General features: G+C 40.0%; 1 protein-coding gene and 1 long non-coding RNA gene across 2 annotated transcripts in view; one reads left to right on the forward strand and one right to left on the reverse strand.

Annotated features, from left to right (window-relative positions):
- The window catches only part of ITIH2 (inter-alpha-trypsin inhibitor heavy chain 2), a 37965-nt gene extending 25752 nt beyond the window's left edge, over positions 1-12213 (reverse strand). Inside the window, exons 1-5 of the mRNA XM_036341611.1 lie at positions 11983-12213; positions 10619-10693; positions 8899-8931; positions 7373-7542; positions 3027-3131 (exon numbers count right to left, since the gene is read on the reverse strand). Of these exons, the coding sequence (XP_036197504.1) occupies positions 3027-3131; positions 7373-7542; positions 8899-8931; positions 10619-10693; positions 11983-12066 (467 nt within the window). The 5' untranslated portion in view covers positions 12067-12213. The remainder of the gene's footprint in view (positions 1-3026; positions 3132-7372; positions 7543-8898; positions 8932-10618; positions 10694-11982) is intronic.
- LOC118672148 lies at positions 9361-19121 on the forward strand. The gene is made up of 4 exons (XR_004972998.1): positions 9361-9471; positions 16957-17133; positions 17824-17896; positions 19002-19121. It is a non-coding gene; the product is annotated as an uncharacterized LOC118672148 (long non-coding RNA).
- The last annotated feature ends 1145 nt before the right edge of the window (positions 19122-20266 follow it).

Below are 20266 nucleotides of genomic sequence, written 5' to 3' on the forward strand. Positions count from 1 at the left end.
AATGCAAATATCTGATATGCAGAATGGTCTTAGGCGACCCCTGTGAAAGGGTCTTTTGACCGCCAAAGGGGTTGCAACCCACAGGTTGAGAACCACTGTTCTAGAGCTTCTTACAGATTTGAGGGTCATTTGCAAAAAGCTCCCAGTTACTGATTCCTATTGTGTGCCAGAAACTTGACACATGTCATCATAGCTTGCAAAGCAGCTCTGCAAGATGGGTATCAGTACCCTTATTTATCAGACAATAACACATGAGACTAATAGAGAACTGGTGACCTGCTGAAGACTACACAGGTAGTCAGTTGTAGGGCCGAGCCTCACACTAAAGTTTAGATAACTCCAAAGAGAGCACCCATTTCCTCTGTTGCACTGTAGTCTCATTTCAGAAATTCTTTAATTCTGAAAGTCTTCAAAAAGAAGACATCTATTATTTCTTCAAATTGAATATGTATTTCCAGCATAAGGCCTTACTTAGTCATGTACATATCAAGCCCAATGCCATCATTGGTCTTGAAATGTTTATGGTTTTAAAGAGAAATTTTCAAATGAGGGTAATTTGAGCATTAAGATACATAATTAATATTTTTAAAAAGTTAACTTAACTAACTAAGCAAGGTGAGATTGTGATAATGAGCCCATTGGGGATCAGGGAAGTACTGTGGGAAGTCAGCATGGGATACCAGGTGGCTGAAGAAAAAGATGAGCATGGCCTGGTGCACGCCTAGCAGCATGTGACCATAGGCCTTATTGTCTGGGGAGTGAACTAGAACGTGAGCACTATGGTCTGTTATACCTGCAGTACCTAGGAGAATTTCTGTTGCTAATAAATATTTGTAGAGCGAATAACAAATGAGTGAACGATGTGGTCAAAGTGATGGTAAAGATGGCAAAATGATATCCTAAAGATAAAAGAACCCTATCAACCTGGACCAGCACTGGAGATGTTTCCTCTGCTTGGGATTTCTTCTCTCCTTTCTCTATATGGATAAATTTTTACAATCTAATTGTGCTCAGTTCAAACATCAGGTCCTCTGTGATGATTTTTCTGGACTCCCAGACAGAATTGTACACTTGAGCTCCCATAAGGTTTTGTACCCTTTCTACATGAGCACTTACTCCATTATATATTACTAGAAGCCCAGTGCACAAATTTGTGCACAGGTGGGGTCCAGCCGGCCCATCCTGATCGGGATCAATTGGGCCAGGCTGGCTGGGGGTAGGGGCCATGGTGGTTTGCCAGCTGGCCCCGCCCCCTGGTCAAACTCCTGGTTGAACTCCCAGTTAAGGTGACAATTTGCATATTAGCCTTTTATTATATAGGATATGTAATAGCCCCTTAAAATGATATATATTATGTATATGAAAGCCACCTCTATACTATAGGTTCCTTGGCTGTCTCCTCCGCTAGCTGCAGTGTTTGCTGTGGAGTTGTCGCCTTTGACAGAACTGGGTACAGAGCTCAATGAACTTTCATTGAATGAATAAAGGAATGAATGAAATGAAAATAATTTTAAATAAAGGTAAATTTGGGGATGTAGAAGAGGTGGAGGAGATGAAGGAAAAGTGGATGGCAGGATCTGGCAGATTGGATAGGCAGTGTGAGAAGTGACTGGTTGAAAAGTCCTTTGAAGTTTCTGGCTTGAGAGGCTCCCCTTTTGAGGGTGAAAGTCTTACTCCATAAAAATAAGGCAGAATAAATAATTAAAACACATTCCAAACCTTTATTTCTGAATACAATTGACCCTTGAACAATGCAGGGGTTTAGAAGTAGAAAATCAGCATGTGACTTTTGACTCTATAGTCAACCCTTCCTATTCATGGGTTTTGCAACCACAGATTCAACCAACTGTGCATGGAAAACAGTATTTTTGGGAATCCTCAGTTGGGAATGCAAAAATATTGTTTCTACTCTAGGTTGGTTGAATCCGTGAATGCAAAGGGCAGGCTGTATCTATTTTTTTTTTTTTTTTAAATCCTGGTGTAATTGCACCCAAGCAGTTTAAATTGTGTTGTTCAAGGGTCAATTCTACATGGTAAGTGTTGTCACCAGATCACCAGTACTTCTGTAGTTTCTCTACATCAAGCATGTCAAACTCGGCCTGTGGGCCGCATGAGGTCCACAACAAATATTTTTGCGGCCCAACCAATATAACGGTATGTAAGAAACGTTTTGATGTAGTCCCATTTGTTCATTTTCTCTTTAGTTTCAAGTGCCCTAGGAGCTGTATCAGTGAAGAAATTGCTTCGGCATATGTCTGAGATTTTGTTGCCTTTGGATTCTTCTAGAATTTTTATGGTTTCCTGAAATTTCGTATCTTAATTTTTACAATATCCTGTTATACATAATTATTAATAACAAACTACAATGTTTGCTAATGACTGATTATTATAATCTTGTTGCATTCATTTTCCTTATGTGCCTTACATGCCTTACGCACAGGCGCACCATTTCTCTCCACTAATACTATCAGCAAATATGTTAGCAGGCAATTGCCACTTCATTAGTCTTGGACTGACTTGTTTGGTGTGTGCAACAGGAAATATTTTGCTTTTTGAGAACAAGAAAATTAGGTTTACTTGTGTTACACTTATAATTTGTGCAGTTATTCATTGTCTGGTAAGTTAATGTTCAAAAATATATTAATTTTTAATAAAATGGTCTATTTTGTGTTAATGATTACTCATTTATTTCAGCTCTTTGTATTCAGCATGTCTCTATTGAAACAAACATACATTTCTATGAAAATTGAAACTTTTGTTTTTTTGCGGCCCACATAAACTTAAACTTGTTTATTTGGCCCATGTTAGCCTTTGAGTTTGACATGTTTCCTCTACATACTCTTTTAGCAAATCAACATTAGCTACAGAACATCCAACTGCAAGTTATGTAAGGATAGCTCATTTGCTGCAGAGAGGCCTTAGGGAATAGAAACTGGAGCACCTAACTCTACCATCTGACTACAAGGCTGTGTGCTCTTGAAGAAGGGACTGGGTGGACAGTAGTGGGATGGGGGCGTGGGCCTTACCTCACCAATCCGGTGCTTTTGTCTTTTGCTCTTGCCTGTGAGTAGAGGGCTCTACCCACGGTTTTCTCCTTAATGGAACTAGTGAATGTAGTGCCGTCTACACTCCTAGAAAATAACAGAAAGCCACCAGTTGGTCTGAATATAAAGCAAACAAAAATAGCAAAACTAACAACAACAACAACAACAACAACAAAAAAACAAGCAAACATGCCAACAAGGTGGATTTACTGAATCCACCATGGGGGCAACGATCATTTTGTACCTGGAAAAAAAGAAGAGAGACATTTACATATTTCATCTACAGGAGTCTCTTCATCTGACAGTGTGATTTAAGAGGGCCATGTAGTCTCCCATCATCCTAAAAGCTTTCCCTCACTACTGTTGCTTGTGTTAAAAATGTTCCTTATTTTCAAAATTTACCCTGCAGATAAGGTATTGTTCTTATTGGGTAACCTTTTAAAAAATTTAAAACTTTTTTTAATAGTTGACATTCAATATTATTTTATAATAGTTTCAGGTATACATTTATATCATTTATATAATTTTTAGTGATGAAACATTTATATAATTTATGAAGTGATCCTCCTATAAGTCTAGTACCCACCTGGCACCATATATAGATATTACTATATCATTGACTATATTCCCTATGCTGTACTTTACATTCCATGACTCTTTTATAACTACCAATTTGTACTTCTCAATTCCTTCACCTTTTTTGCCCAGCCTCCTAAGTCCCCTTCCCTCTAGCAATCATCAGTCTGCTCTCTACATCTATAAGTCTGTTACAATTTTGTTTGTTCATTTATTTTGCTCTTTAGATTCCACATGTAAGTAAAATCATATTTGTTTTTCTCTGTCTTATTTCACTTAGCATAATACTCTCTAGGTTCATCTATGTTGTTGCAAAATGTAAGATTTCATTCTTTTTTATGGCTGAGTAATATTCCATCATTTACATGTACTACATTTTCTTTATCCACTCATCTATTGATTCGCACTTAGGTTGCTTTGGGTGTCCCTTCTGAATCACAAACGTGCTTAGAAGAGGTAACTGATAAGTCACGAGTTAATCTGGCTTATATTTGGTTCATAAGATCAATCTTCTATGAGTTAAGGGTCTGCCATAGCTTGCAGGCATTTTGCTCTCCTGCAAGGGTGACAGAGAATAAAGAAAGCTGGAGAAAGGTGCTGGTGAATGAACCCTTTTGCAAAGTTTGTGTTTACCCCTCTAACATCTCCCTTGGGGACCTCTATCCTCTCTTTACATCTCCATCTCTGTCTACCTGAATTTTAGCTGGCTGTTATATAATCCATACCAAGAAATGATAGGTTACAGCAGTTGAATTATAGAATTTTAGAAATGAAAGGGAGCTTATGGCACTCAAATGGGTAGTATCTCTCCTCAAGAAGGAACTTCGAAATGTGTGAAAATGTTTTTGGTTGTTCTGATCACTGAAAGAGGGCATGATAAGAGGGCACCAAGAATGCTAGATATTCTGTAATGTGAAGGGTAGTTTTGCTAAAAATTGTCCTGCCCCAAGCACCAATAGCATACTTGTTGAGGCACACCTCGATGTTTGCCTCTTTAGATGAGAGAAATCAGAACCAAGAAGACAAGTGACTTGTTCAAGGTCACACAGTTGGTCAGAGACTGAACTAGAACTGCACCCCACGTGCCAGGTTAGCACTATTTCTACTAATTATTCTAAGGTTCAAAGACCAAAAAGTTTTAAGGACAAAAGTAAATCATCTCTATTGGTAGAATATTTGGAACCTTGATAGAAAAGGCAGAAGAAATATTTTGCATATGGCGGTCTGCACAACTCTTATTAAATTGCAGTGATATAAGCAACTATTTCCTCTGGTCTTATAAATTCAGCCCTGTGTAGAAGGAGACCAAATAAATGTATATACATAACTCTGGCTTTCATCACCTCAAATCTTCTATGAAATGAGATATGAAAAGTGGAGAGAAAAATAGAAAGAAGATATAATTAGAATGAGTTCTGGTTTTGTGGTTTAAAAATAAAAATATATTAAAATAGTTTTAAATATAAATTTTCAGACACAATATTACATAATATCCCTACATAAAAGCTTTTCATTCTACATTTGCTTTCTAGAAAAAGCTTACTAAAAATGTTTTAAAAATAATTTTCTAAGCCAATTCAAAGGATACCTATTCAAAGTCATATAACACATTTTTCTACATACTTTGTTTTATTTAGAAAATATAGTAATTGGCTCTACAGTTTTTAGAAGTTAACATGCATGGTATTTGAATCCTTTATTATTCACAGTTATATTGATTATATTGGTATAAAGAAGACAAAAGCAGATGAGAAGTAACTCAATCTAATGTCTTAATAAAAAAACAGCCAGAATGTATGCGGAGCATTGTCTCTCTTCTAGGCAACTGGAAAAGGACATTGGCCAAGTGGAGCACACACTGGGGATGGCCACCCAAATGGTCAAGGGATAGAAAGCCACCCAGTCACTTGAAGGAACAGGAAACATTTAGCCTCGATAAATGAAGCTGCCAAGTGGGACAAAGTAACTGGCCTTCACTGTTTGAATGGTATTGCAGTGGTTGAACATTTTTGTTGTTGTAGAAATCTTCAAACATACAAAGAATAAAAAGAATAATATAAGCAACTCCATGGATCCATCACTGAAGTACACTATTAGCAATATTTCAGCTAATTTCAATTTTCTGAACCCCCACTCTCTTCATCTTGATTATTCTGAAGCCAATCTCAGACAGTATGTCATTTCCTTCTAGAACTCTTCATTATGTATTTTGTAGAGAATTTATAAAAAAATTGTAGTAGAACTCTAGTTACTGGGTAGAAAATAGAACAGATTTCAATTAAGTATAAGAAATAATTCTAACAGACATATCAACTATAGAGTGGATTGCCCTGGGAAGTAGCAAGTTTTTTTAAAATTTTGTTTTATTGCTTAAAATATTACAAAGAGTATTATATATGTCTCCTTTTCCCCCCCTTCTTGACATTCCCCCGGCTTTCCCTATCTCCCAGTGTCTTATGTCCATTGGTTATGTTTATATGCATGCATACAAATCCTTCGGTTGATCTTTTACCCCCCCTCCTGTCCCCCAATCCTCCCCAGCCTTCCCGCTGTAGTTTGATAGTCTGTTCCATGCTGCTCTGCCTCTGTATCTATTTTTGTTCATCAGTTTATAATGGTCTTTATTATCCATAAATGAGTGAGATCATGTGGTATTTTTCCTTCATTGACTGGCTTATTTCACTTAGCATAATGCTCTCCAGTTCCACCCATGCTGTTGTAAATGGTAAGAATTCCTTATTTTTTACAGCAGCGTAGTATTCCATTGTGTAGATGTACCACAGTTTTCTAATCCATTCATCTGCTGATGGGCACTTAGGCTGTTTCCAGATCTTCGCTATGGTAAATTGTGCTGCTACGAACATAAGGATGCATATATCCTTTCTGATTGGTGTTGCTGGAAAGTTTATTATTAAAGAGACTCGACGCCCAGAGCATGAAATTGCACGAGTCCCAGACCCACTGCACTGGTGGGTCGTGGGACCCCAGACCCACCATGTGTGAGTAGCTCATCACCGCGAGCTCTGCCTCACTGTGCGAGCTGTGAGCCCCTCCGCACCCCACACACTGTGAGCCCCACCTCACTGCATGAGCCATGAGCCCCACCCTGCTGTGCTACTTTAGCTGTGAGCCCCACCCACTGTCACGAGCAGCTCATGGGCTGAGGGGAAGGACGGAGAGGTGCTCCATGGACCCCCTGGTGACCGGTCGTTTGATCATTACTGCATTACGGCGTTACAGCCACTGGCCTTTTATAATATAGATATTTAAGTCAAGCCTGGATAATCTACTTTTCGGTGGTATAATAGTGGAATTCAATCACTGGACTGATGATTGGACTTGATGGTTCTCATATTTTTTTTCCATAGAGAAACGTAAGACAGATGACACTGAACTGCTCTGCACACACTCATATATGATTTCCTGGAAGCCAGAACAATTTCTTATATTTATCTCCCCCACCCTGCCACCAAGAGAGTACATTAAAATGCAAGTAAAGTGAGAGGTTGTTACTATAGAGATAGCTTAAATTTGTTTTAATTTATTAGAAATGAAAATCAAATCCTTCACAAATTCTGATATTTTTAACAGAAACAAATTATTGGGACCCACTCCACAATGACCCTTGACATCCAGTGGGTCCAAAGCTCTGAGAGTGAGTACCACTGGAGCAGCTGACCGTTAAGGCCCATTCTAACTACGATTCTGTGAGCAGAGCATATCCAATTTCTGCTCACATAGGAGTTACTCACATGGAGAAGTTGGAAATGAAGGCTCCTTTGGGAATCTGAACATCAAACACAACATTCTGAGGCTGTGGGGAGTTGTTCACCACTTTGGTCTGAATCATGGTGTTGGCCATACGAGAAGTAATAGTGGATTGGACTTTGTAGCTATAAAGAGTTACTTGATCAACATCTTCCTGTTGACAAGAAAGCATAGCTGTACTCAGAAAATAATTACACAGAACCTCACTATGTATTTGATGCTAAGAGTAGTACATCTTATTATGAACAAGTCTAAGGCATTATTAAGTGTATATCTCAGGTGGGTATTATCAAGCATTCTCCTAACTTGAAATACCCCCCTGCCCCCACCCCAGGCAGAAGTTTGACTTTATTTTGAGATATCTTGACATGCCTTTCAGGTTTATATGTCTATTAATAATGATTTTTAAAGGTAGAACACAAGTAGAAAATGGTTGTGGGAAGCAAGATTGGATTGGAAAAGCCCTAGAAATAACTTCAAATGCAGGGCCATAGTGAGAGAAAGGATACAGCATTGCAGGGTTGGAAGGGGACCTTGGCTGCACCTCCAGAGTGGGGTGCAGCCAGGGTTATGGTGAAGTGGAAGACACACACGGTCTCCATACTGCTGTCTATCGTCTTTGATTTTATGTATTACAATTTAATCTTCTCCCAGTCTTCTTCTCCTTCCCCAAAGAAAGACACTGATAGGTGAGAACACTGATAAGCACTCTGGACCCCCTTTGCCAGTCCTTCTCTCCTCAATTAAGGCAGCCACAGTGTAAAAGGCTATAGTTTATGAGCATGCTCAAGGCAAGGGATTACAAACACATCGTTTTTTGGAGGTGCCTAAGAATTGCAAGCTGCTTCAGGACTATGGCAATGTAGCCCCATTAGATTTTGCTTTTTTTCTTCAAAAGGATTTGCTTATTTCAATACTAGGTGTCATCCCTCAAGCTTTCTCATTCAAGATGAAACCTTTCAACTCAACATCCAGCTAAGATAAAACCCAGGCTGTTATTTGTCCTTGCTACTCCTTAAACCTGTGCTTTTCACAATTTCTGTCAGTTCAGAGCAGGAAGCCAACACAAACCACTTCCTTTTGATACTTTCTTGCCACGGGAAACACGACCTTGAACATCTCAGGGAATCGAGCCATTTCATTTTTAAGAGTTCCTTTCCCACACTCTTTTACCTCCAGAGCTGTGAGATGTCATATTTGAAATCAAAACTGTTAAGCTGGAATAAATATATATGCTTGGATGAAATCTATGTTGGCAAAACGTAAGAAAATAAAGAGAAAGGGCATTTTCAACTCTTGGTAACACCTCCTCTGGTTGCTTGTACACGGTTCTCTTTCATGCTGAGTTTTAGACACACTTCCAAACAGAATTGGGCAAGAGGGTATTTCGAAAGTCAGGTAAATGCTCTCGGTGATGGAGACAAAGGGGGTAACCGTGCTGATTTCTAGATAATAGGTAACAGAAAAATCATTCAGGTATCAATATTTAACAAAATCAAAGTAAACTTACCATGGCTTCTCCAGATTCTCCAGAAACACTTCTCTGTGAAAGGAAGTTAGATAATCATTCTTCAAAAGTGTGTTACTTATTACCTTGAGGGCAAAAACTGCTTTCTCTCAGTTAAAAAAAAAGTGTTCCCCCCTCGCCCCTGCAGTCCTGAGCTATAATCTATTCATTGGAGCCAAGACATAACTATCAAACATTCTGGGATACTATTTCACACTGGCGTGTTTCTCTGAACAAATTTCTCAGCCCCCTTTGGGTTGCATGCCCATCACTGTTTATATAATGCTAAAACGAATGTTTCTAAATGAAAATATCCAACCAAACTCATGCTGAGTAGCATATTTCACCTTCAACCTTTTGCATGATTGATTTTTTATTCAATTGGATGGTTGTTGGGTGCTTTTTTTTCTACCATGGGGCTCTGGACATGCCATCCCATTGTCTGCAATGCTCCCCCTTCCTGGTCACCTCTGTCCCCTCCCTCAATGTCACAACTCCTATTCCTCCTTCAGATCTCAGCTCAGGCAGAAGTTTCTCAGTGAAGTTCTCTCTGACCCTCTCTCATCCCCAGACCAGGTAAGCTTCCTTTACTAAGCATTTCATAGCAGCATAGCCCTTCTTCAAAGGAAGATAGTGGGAATATGTGTCTGTCTCCTCCATTAGACTAAGCTCCATGGGAGTTGGGATTTTGATGTGTTTTCTCCTTGGTGGAGCTAAGCCTGGTGACTGGCGTGTGGAATCTCTGTACCCTAACTGCTCTGCTAGGGAATTATCCACAGGAAAGATTGTCCTGTGGGCATGGAAAGCTGAGTGCCTTTAGAGTGATGGATGAATATTTCATGTCTGGTGAAGTTTAAAATAATAATCCAGGTGTTGGATATAAGCTTAGCTTGTTGCCTGATTTGGGGTGAACTGAAGTTTTAAGAGGTATTACATGACATAATGAGTCAACAGTTGCCTCTTTTTAGACTTTTCAAGTGAAATTTTCAATGACTACATTTTCTCTCTTGTGGGAGATGAAGACCCTGACATGAGGGCTTGCCTATTGGGTTTTAATGTTATTGGTCTACAAAAAACCTGGACTTCTGGAAAGTCAAAAATTCATACCCAAACAAAATAAGTCACCAGTCAGCTTAGCGTTGTTTCCATAAATACCTTTCTCAGAATGTAGGCTCTTTGGGGAAGAAGCCAAACCCTTCCTGGCTCCTGGAGAACTCACCCCCACGAATGAGAACATCTTGTCTAAGCTGCCTCTAGAGTGCAGGCCGCAGTGTGGCCAGTTCTCTGAGCCACTCCCATGCTCCCTGAGCTACACCCCAAGAGAGCAGTGACCAGAGGAAAGAGAATGTGTAGCTGCAAGTGGGACATACCTGCCACCACTGGGATGGGAAATACCCCCCTATGAAGAAGTTCTTCCTTATCAGGCAGTAAAATCATTCCATAATCTTCAAGTTTAAAGAAAACACATAGCTGTATATCCTTCAAGGGACTAAGGTGGCCATTAGTCCCTTGGGGGCTCAGGGACAGCTGCATAGAAGTCTCTGTTGATTTTTACCTTGAAAATGCTTCCACTTGCCTGTAAAACCACCGGGCTCCTTTCTGCTTAAAAAACCCATGATCTCTCGAGAACATCTAGCAAAAAGTATCTTAATCTTTCTCCTACTTCTTCAATCATGGTCTCTTTTACTTATTTTCCCCTTTTGGAACTTAAGGCTTACTGTACCTGATGCCTCCGGTTCTCGGGCACAAATTGAAATCTGCCTGGAGCCAGTTCCACAAGATCTTCATATTCTGCAAACTTAAAAAAAGTTTAAGATGTTTATTTATATTAATGAAAACAATTATTAATTTTTTATTAATAGAGCAAAATAAGCAGGTGGTGACAGACATGAAAGTATTCATTATATTATTTTATCTTATTTCCTATACCTCTGGGCAGTCTCACATTTTTACATGAATATTTCTTTAATATATTTATGTTTGCTAGTTATTAAGTGGAAGAAATTCATTTATGAGTTTGCCTAAAGATGATGTGACATAAGGTAGGAGTAAAAGTAACCCACGGTTCAAGTGTGTGTCTGGGGGAAGTAGTGGGTAGATCTTGGCATCAACAGTGTCTGCCTGGATAAATGTGAACCATTATCCGCTGGATTAAGAATGTTGATATAAAAGTAATATCAGTAAGATGTGATAGAAAAAACACAAACAAATGTGGATGTGTTGGCTTTAATTCCGGTGGTTTTCAGTACACTCCAGTGTTTTTTAAAGTGTTGGGAAATATGGAAGTTTCTAAGCAGACAGAGTGATCCTTCCTCTCCCCGCAAATAGGCTATCCTGTTTTTTGGCATTTTTTGCAGACAATCCACTCTGCAAGTATTACAGTCTGCGGCATCTCCCAGGATATTCCCATAATACATGCTGCTTTCTGGCATCAAAATAGCTTTTGTATGACTTTCAAAATGACTCAGTCCAAGGTTTTTCTTATGTAGGGATGGCCAAAGGGCCAAAGTGAAGACCTTGAGCTCTGGGAATAATTCCTGCACTCCACCAGCCCACTTGCCACCTTCCCCTTTAAGAGGAATATTTAACATGCTCTTATCACAGAAATCATTGTCCACGTAGGTATGAAAAACAATAGTGCTTTGATAATGACTTTTATTCTCTGTATGAGTGATAACGACATGTCATCATCAACATCATCATCATAGCTAATAATTATTAGGTGCTTTCTGGTGTTTGCCCTGGGCTAGATAATTTACATATGTCATTTAATTCTCAAACATCCTTTGAGGTGGGTCAATTATTATTCCCATTTTTTTTAGATAAGAAGCGGGCAGCTGTACTCCATAAATGTTACATGATGGGGCCAGCACATTGAGCTTGACTTCATTCATCTCATTTGAAACTGTTAATGGTTTAAAAAGTAAATACACAGTCCAGTAAATATAACAGTGAATACTTCTACTCAGATGAGTTTATCATAAATTTCCTTTCCACCCCAAAGACAGTCCTTGAAGAGCAACAGCAACAGGCTAGTTCCTGAGCATCTGTATAGGCAAGAGCAAAGAGGCTTCTGCAAGTACTTACTTCTGGGAGTCCATTGGTGGGGATTTCGAAGGCTTGTGCCTCGGAAAGAAAGAACCAGACGAGAAAGCTCGTGAGCCATTGCATCTTGCTGGGCAGCTTGGCCAAGGGCTCCAGTGCAGGGTCTGGGGAGAATTCCCCTCTCACCCAACGGAGTTCAAAGGAACAGCAGAGGAGTGCAGTTAGATTTTAAAAAGTAGAAAAAAGAGGAAGAAAGCTCTCAAACTTTGTTCAAACACGGGACAAATATTTGTTCTGGAGTTCAAACACGAGCTGAGGGGGTGGGTTGGACACCCAGAGGTTATTCAAACAGCAAGGCCAGAGGCAGTCCCTGGGCTGTGAGAACCCTTCAGGCTCGATGACATGCTGCCTCCACTTCTGCTTCTTCTGCTTCTTCTTTTTTCGCCTCTGTGGATGTTTGTTCCTCTTAAAATTAGAGAGGCCTAGAGATAAGTGCCATCCTCCTTGAAGGACCAAGAGAGGAACTGTAGTGAGAAACAGAGGCAGAGAGAGAGAGAAAAAAAAGCTAAGTGAAGTTTCTGGAAACAAAATCCTTTGATTAAAATGAAAGAAGGAGGAATTTAGCAAAAATGGGAGACAAAACTGAATGCTTTTCTGAGCAACGCATTCCTGGTCAGTGTTTTCCCTCTCTTTGGTAACTGAGTACCTATCACACGCGGAGAACTGGGCGGGCAGCGGTGCCGGATACAAAGGCCGCTCTTCAGTGAGGACGCTTCATGGGAGTGTGATGGAGAGAGCGGAGTCCTTCCCGCTGCCCTGGTCAGCCTTTGCTCAAGTCCGAGGCAAGTCAGTCCTCCCCAGTCCCAGAATCCGGGGAAGCCCAGCCTGGAAGCAGAGTGTATTATTCCTTCCCATTCACAGTCTGGATAGAATAATAAAGTCAAGTAGGATCTATTGAGCTCTGCCTGGTGCCAGGCACTTTTACTTTCATGATTTTTAATTTTTTTTTTTTTAAATCTATAAAAGAGTTGCCGAAACCGGTTTGGCTCAGTGGATAGAGCGTCGGCTTGCCGACTGAAAGGTCCCAGGTTCGATTCCGGTCAAGGGCATGTACCTGGGTTGCGGGCACATCCCCAGTAGGAGATGTGCAGGAGACAGCTGATCGATGTTTCTCTCTCATCGATGTTTCTAACTCTCTATCTCTCTCCCTTCCTCTCTGTAAAAACTCAATAAAATATATATATAAAAAAAATCTATAAAAGAGTCATGTGATGTGTGTGCTGTATTTATCCTCATTTACAATTGAGGAAAATAAGGTTAAATAATTTATTCCACATCTCACAGTTGGTAAGTAGAGACAAGGATCAAGGTCGGCCTGACCCCAAAGCCTTTGCTCTTCAGGACTGAGTCCAAGGGAAGCAACCTGCCGCCCATCATTGGGATCCAATGTCCCAGGTATGAATTTACCTGTAGTCCCCAACATAGTCTCCTTGATGAGCCCGTTTCTTGAGCCTCTCCTGCAGACATCTGCTTCAACAAGGCCAGTGCTGTGCACCCCAGAGTTGGGAGAGGCTCCCGCCACTGCCGCTGCATTCACCAGCTGTGAGCCCAGCTTCTGGCTGAGCAACACTCCCCCTGTGGGAGAGCACTGACCACCAGGGGGCAGCTCCTGCATTGAGCGTCTGCCCCATGGTGGTCAGTGTGTGTCATAGTGACCAGTCTTTCTGCCGTTTGGTCTATTTGCATATTAGCATTTTATTATATAGGATATTTTGAATGACCTCAGAACAACCAAACTGAGGGCAGCCTGGATCAGTCTTCTCTTTTCATGCCGATAGCCTATCTCCAAATTCCAAGGTCTTGGACAGAATACCATGTTTGACCTCTTAATGTTTAGAACAGTGGTTCTCAATCTTCCTAATGCCGCGACCCTTTAATACAGTTCCTCATGTTGTGGTGACCCCCAACCATAAAATTATTTTCGTTGCTACTTCATAACTGTAATTTTGCTACTGTTATGAATCATAATGTAAATGTCTGATATGCAGGATAAATTTTCATTGTTATAAATTGAACATAATTAAAGCATAGTGATTAATCACAGAAACAATATGTAATTATATATGTGTTTTCTGATGGTCTTAGGAGACCCCTGTGAAAGGATCTTTTGACCCCCAAAGGGGTCGTGGCCCACTGGTTTAGAAACTTCATGGCTCCCTACCAGTGTAGGTGTGTATTCAGGTCACTGGGTCCTGAATGTGGGACTCTCCCACCCCACCTCGGCCTGGGCAACTGTAATCCAATGAATTAAAAGTATCCACTGTTACTTAAACTCTCCTTATTTATAGGATGGCAATCATTACTGCAAATGCCATAATAATATCCACTTTCATGTGTTAGAAAATCGGTAAGAAATTTAAGATAATTTTTTTTACTATATTTCATAGTGTTTAAGCAAAACAGTAACTCATTTAGTACTCAATGAGAATTCTAAGGAATATCAATAAACTTGAGGTTTATGACTCTGAGTATGTCACTGTGGCTTAACTAACAGTGTGGCAATAGCCATCAGAGACTTATAAAATTCAGTTCTAGTTCAATCATTGTGCAAGTATAGTTTTAAAAGTCCAATGTCAAAGGTGAACTAATTTACAGATAACTGTATCTGATCCTCTACTTCTTGTTCATTAGTTCAGATGAGACATAATCTGGAGAATGTCAGTTTTCAACACATATTTGAATTCTGATGGCTTCCTCTCATATTGAAGTTAAGACATTTTGCTTTAGATTTTTAAAGGATTATTTGTTTTAATTTTTCAAGAGGATATTCTATTATTCTGCTAAATCCTTTTTCTTCCCTCTTAGGCACAGATGGGGGTTAATGTAATTTGGGGCCAGACATAAAGAAATTTCAAAAGAAAAATGTTAAAAATTGGATAGGTGTACTACAAGCCAAAAATACAAAATTAGAAAGTGTGGGTTTAAAACAACAGACATTTTGCCTGATTCTTGGACATACTACCTATTGTCCTCACTCAGAGGTCCAGGCTCAGAGAAGCAAGAGAAAAAATGGAGAGGAATACATTGCTTCTACCTGGAAGTTACAGGTGTCATTTCCATTCATAGGTCTACGGTCAGACTAAGGCACATGGCTATGCTTAATTTCAAGGGCAGGAGGTGGGGGAAAAGAAATTGCAATCTTTTCCTATGCTGGATAGGATAGGGAATTTGGATTTGGGTATAGAGTAATGTCTACCACTGATGGAAAGCTGGAACTGAGAAATGAATGTTAACAAGAATTAGCTCCAGAATTATATATATTTATTTATTTCAGAATATATATATATTTATTGATTTCAGAGAGGAAGGGAAAGGGAGAGAGAGATGAAAACATCAATGAGAGAAAATCATTGATCGGCTGCCTCCTGCACACCCCCTACTGGGAATTGAGGTCATAACCCAGGCATGTGCCCTTACCTGGAATTGAACCATGACCTCCTGGTTCATGGGTGGATACTCAACCACTGACCAACACCAACCGGGCTAGAATTTTTGAAAATATCAGGGAGGCCCTTGAACTTCCCACCAAGCAGAGAATAGCACATTCAAACAACCTTTACCTAAACAGCAACGGTGAGTAACTGACAAAGGGTTGCTGCAATCACAATTCTCACTTTCCATAAGACCTCGCACTCCCTCTTCTGAGCAATACTGACTTAGCCGGGAGCCCCTTCAACATACTGTGAAAGAAATAGACCTTTGGGATCAACTGATTAGGAGACTGATCTCTTCGCGGAAACACTGGGAGTGTTTTCAGTTGGAAGCTGCTGTGTGGAATCAGGAAAAAGGGACAACAATCTGGGAGAAGCTGTGTGAACAAAACAATCTGGGAGAAGCTGAAAGAAGGTTTTTAGAGCCACAGTTTATGGGGGAGAAAGAGCCCAGTTTCATTCCACGTTTCTGCTTTTGTTTTGTATAAGTCTATTCGAAGTGGCATTTGCATGAGATGAATATAAAATTCACTTGAGATGTTTTTCAAAACGTGTCCCCACTAGATGGCGAAAGGTGCTCACCAATTTTGAACTGATCTCAAGGACCCGTGCAAAGTAGGGGGTGAAGAACTTCAAAGCAAAATATTAATCACACAATTGGGGGTATGAACTTCTATATTAAGAAGCCTTATTATAGTGCATTAAATGAGCATAACCTAGTATTTCTAGAGCTTGATTATGTGGTTTTTCTCTCTAAAAACACATTTAAATAATCACATATTAAAAATATTGATTGATTCTGACACATAACACACAATGAATACATGAGCGAATCATGTATAAGTATCATGGATTAACTGTACTTATAAAACAGGAGATGTGGCTATTTATTTATAGTAAACTAATCGTTCACTCAAGCTACCAATATACCTGAATACTATATGCGAAGCCTGCCTTGAGACTCTTCCTGGCAGCCATCTAGGGGAGTGGTGAAGAGCAGATCTTTGGGGCTCTGAGCTTGTACTTTAGTTTCTACCACTTATTAGTTATGACCTTGAAAAGCTACTCAACCTGTTTGGAATTCTTACTAAATGAAAAATAAATACAGAAGTTGGCCACTGTTCATTGGGTATTTTGTTGTATGCAGACGGACACATTCTATCCAGTAAAATCATTATTCTGTGAGGCTGTTTTAGATGAGATTAACAGGTACCGGTAAATTGGCGGACTTTGAGTAAAGCAAATTGCCCTCCCTAATGTGGGTGGGCCTCATCCAATCAATTGAGGCCTGAATAAAACAAAAGACTCACCCTCCCTCCAACCGAGGGAGAGTTCTGGACTCAAACTGCAACTGTTCCCTGAGTCTCACCTTGCAGATTTTGGACTCACGAAGCCTCCACAAGCACGTGAGCCAATTCCTTAAAATAAGTCTCTCTCTTATGTGTACAACTCCTCTTTCTCTGGAGAACCCTGACTAAGACAGGTGTCCTGTGAGTGGGGCTGATTTTTTCTCTCTCCTGAACAGACTGCTGGGACACATTCTCCGGTGGAGGAATCTCCAACTGCAAATCCCTCAGCAGTGGCCATGTCTATTCTGCAGTTGCTCAGAGTGTCTCCCTCAGCCACTGGCTTCTTGTTATCTACTCCCCTCTGCTGGTGTCATGTTGAGTGTCTCCTTGCAGTCCGCATGCGCGGAAACCAGGTGACCCAATTGCATCTCCCTCACACACGGCGGGCAATGTGCAGTTCACTCCTCAGATTGCCTTTCCCCCTCACAGATGGCTCAGCCAGGCTCGTAGGGAGGGGAGACACCAGAGTGCGTCAGACAACCTTTTCCAAAGGGGTCCCTTACCTCAGTCCTTCCAGCATCAGCTTTTGAGGAAGGTGATGGGTGAAGGGGCACAAAACTGGCTTGGGGACTCATCTGTTCAAGACCTGCATGGAGAGTGAGGGTAGCATTCATTTTGCAATGTGGCATGATCTTTGAAAGGGTCCCTGTATAATTTATTTCTCTTTCCTCTCTCCTCAGATGTGCAAGGTGCAGGCTTTAGGGAAGGGCACCAAGTAAATATTCAGAGGGTGTGGTAGGCTGAATAACAGCCCCACAAGATTCTACGTCCTGGTCCCCATAACCTGTGAATATGCTACTTTACAGGGCAAAGGGGATTTTGCACATGCGATTAAGGGTTTTTAAGGTGAAGAAACTATTCTGGATTATGTGGGTGGGCCCAATGTAATCACGAGGATCCCTGTAAAAGAAAGAGGGTGACAGGAAGGTCAGAGTCAGAGAGGAGATGTGATGATGGAGGCAGAGGTTGGAATGATGCGGGTCATGAGCCAACATAGTTGGCCTCCAGAAACTGGAAAAGACAAATAAATGATTCCTTCCTAGAGCCTCCAGAAGCAACAGGGCCCTGTGAACCCATCTTTAGCCTTCAGGAGGAAGGAGCTGTGAGCGAATACAGGTGGGTTGTTATAAACCAGTACATTTGCGGTCATTTGTTACAGCAGCCACAGGAGACTAATACAGATGTTCTCTCAGGACATCTGCCACTAAAAATATATCATGCATGCATGACATAAGTGTAGAAGAGAATATTTCCCTGTTGTGAGCATAAAATTATCTTGATATAAGGGAGGATGTTATTGGTATTCCTATTTAACCATAGCAATGTAAAAATAAAAAAGATACTCCATTACAAGGTTCAATTACATAGTCAGTGACATTTTCGTTTCTTTTTTTTTGTTTTCTGTTTTGTTTTGTTGACATTTTCTTTTTCTTTTTTTAAAATATATATTTTTTTTTATTTGAGAGAGGAAGGGAGAGGGAGAAAGAGATGGAATCATCAATGATGAGAGGGAATCATTGATCGGCTGCCTCCTGCACACCCCCTACTAGGGATTGAGCTTGCAACCAGGGCCTAAGTCCTGAACAGGAATTGAACCATGACCTCCTGATTCATAAGTCGACATTCAACCACTGGGCCATGCTGGCCAGGTATCAGCGACACATTTAATGACTTAAAAAAATTAGAATGAAGAATAACACAGACCAAATATTCAATAAAAGCACAGCAGCCTTATGAGAAAATATAAGCTTTTTTGCTGTTTTGAGGTTCAGATATGGATTTATAAATCCCAGCTGCACCATTTCAAAACCTGGAGTAGTTACTTCATCATTCTGAAGTTGTATTTTTATCTGTGTGATGGAGATTACCTGAGGAGAAAATAAGATACGGCATGTAAAACACTTAGCGTAATGTTGGCATAGGGTTGAATTAAGAGAAACAAGTCATCTGACTCTCTTATATTTATAAAATTGTCTTAGCAAGACTCTTGATAGAAGGAGGCATATACTGGCATTTCTCTTTAAATGGTAGTGAAACCAATATTTTTTAAAAAAAGATACGTCATTAGAAAGTCAAGTTATGTAATCAGTGACAGAACTGAGACATGACCCCATATAGCAGATTTTCATTGGCCAACAGTTGGCTAGGGGTTTTGTCATGCCTAATTGATAAAAAGAGCCAGGGTAGAATGACTTTCTTTATTCCCTACTTTTTTTGGCAGATAATAAGTAAAGGTGATGACTATGGAATAAAGAAGGTAGAAGGTGACACATACAACGTCTGGAAAACTTCAGGAAAACACCCTTCCTTCCTCTCCTTGCCCCCTCCTCCACCTGGAGACCTATTTCCCACAAGGATGTAAGATATAATAAACTTTATTTTTAACTTTGAAATGATTATAGATTCACAAAAATTGTAACAATAATACATCAGGTTCCATGTATTCTTCATTCAATTTCCCTACTGGTCACATCTGATGTAAATATCGCACAATATCAAAACCAGGGAAATTGTCGTTGTTCCATCACCATAAAGATGTCCCTCCAGCTATGCATCCTTTGTACTTTACATCCAGTCCCTGCCTCCTTCAGCCTCTCACCGTGTCCCCAAACGCTGGCAAACACTAGTCTCTTCTCTATTTTTATAATTTTTTTCTTTTGTGAATGAACAGTTTGTGACCTTTGGGGACTGGCTTTTTTCTTTCACTCAGCATAATGCCCTGGCATCCATCCAAGTTGCTTCATGTATCACCACTTTCTTCCTGTTTATTGCCAAGTAATATTCCATAGGCAGAATGTACCATAGTATGTTTCATAATTTACCCCTTAAAGAATAGTTGAGGTGTTTCCAATTTGGGTTTTTATAAATAAAGCAGCTATGAATATTCATGCAGACTTTTTTGTAGACATAAGTTTTTATTTCTCTGGGATCAATGCCCAGGAGTGGGATTCCTGGATCATATGGTAAGTGTATGTTTAGTGGGTTTTTTTCAATTGCCAAACTGTTTCCCAAAGTGGCTGTACCATTTTTACATGTCCACTCTCAATTCTGAGAGAACTATTTTTTTTTTGTATTTTTGCCAGCATTTTAAAAATTTTAGTGGTTCTAATAGGTGTGTAGTGATATTTCATTGCAGTTTAATTTACATTTCACTGATAACTAACAATGTCGACTGTCTTTTCACATCTGTTTGCCATCCATATAACCTGTTGATGAAATGTCTTTCTGTGGCTTTTGCTCATTTTCTAATCAGATTGTTTATTTCCAGATGGGTTAGGAAAGGTTTTTTTTTTATATCAAAGACCCTAAATACTATCACATTGGGAGTTAGGAACTTCAATATACAAACTTTGGGGTCACACAAACATTTAGTCCATAATGCAGGTGATGTCCAAGGACCAGTGGCTCCTTGCTCATTCCCTCATGGCTTATGGAACTTAGAACCAACTGACAAATACATGGAAAGACAAAGAACTTAAATTGAAA

The sequence above is a fragment of the Myotis myotis genome, unplaced genomic scaffold (genome assembly GCF_014108235.1).
Source record: "Myotis myotis isolate mMyoMyo1 unplaced genomic scaffold, mMyoMyo1.p scaffold_m19_p_1, whole genome shotgun sequence".
NCBI lineage: Eukaryota > Metazoa > Chordata > Mammalia > Chiroptera > Vespertilionidae > Myotis > Myotis myotis.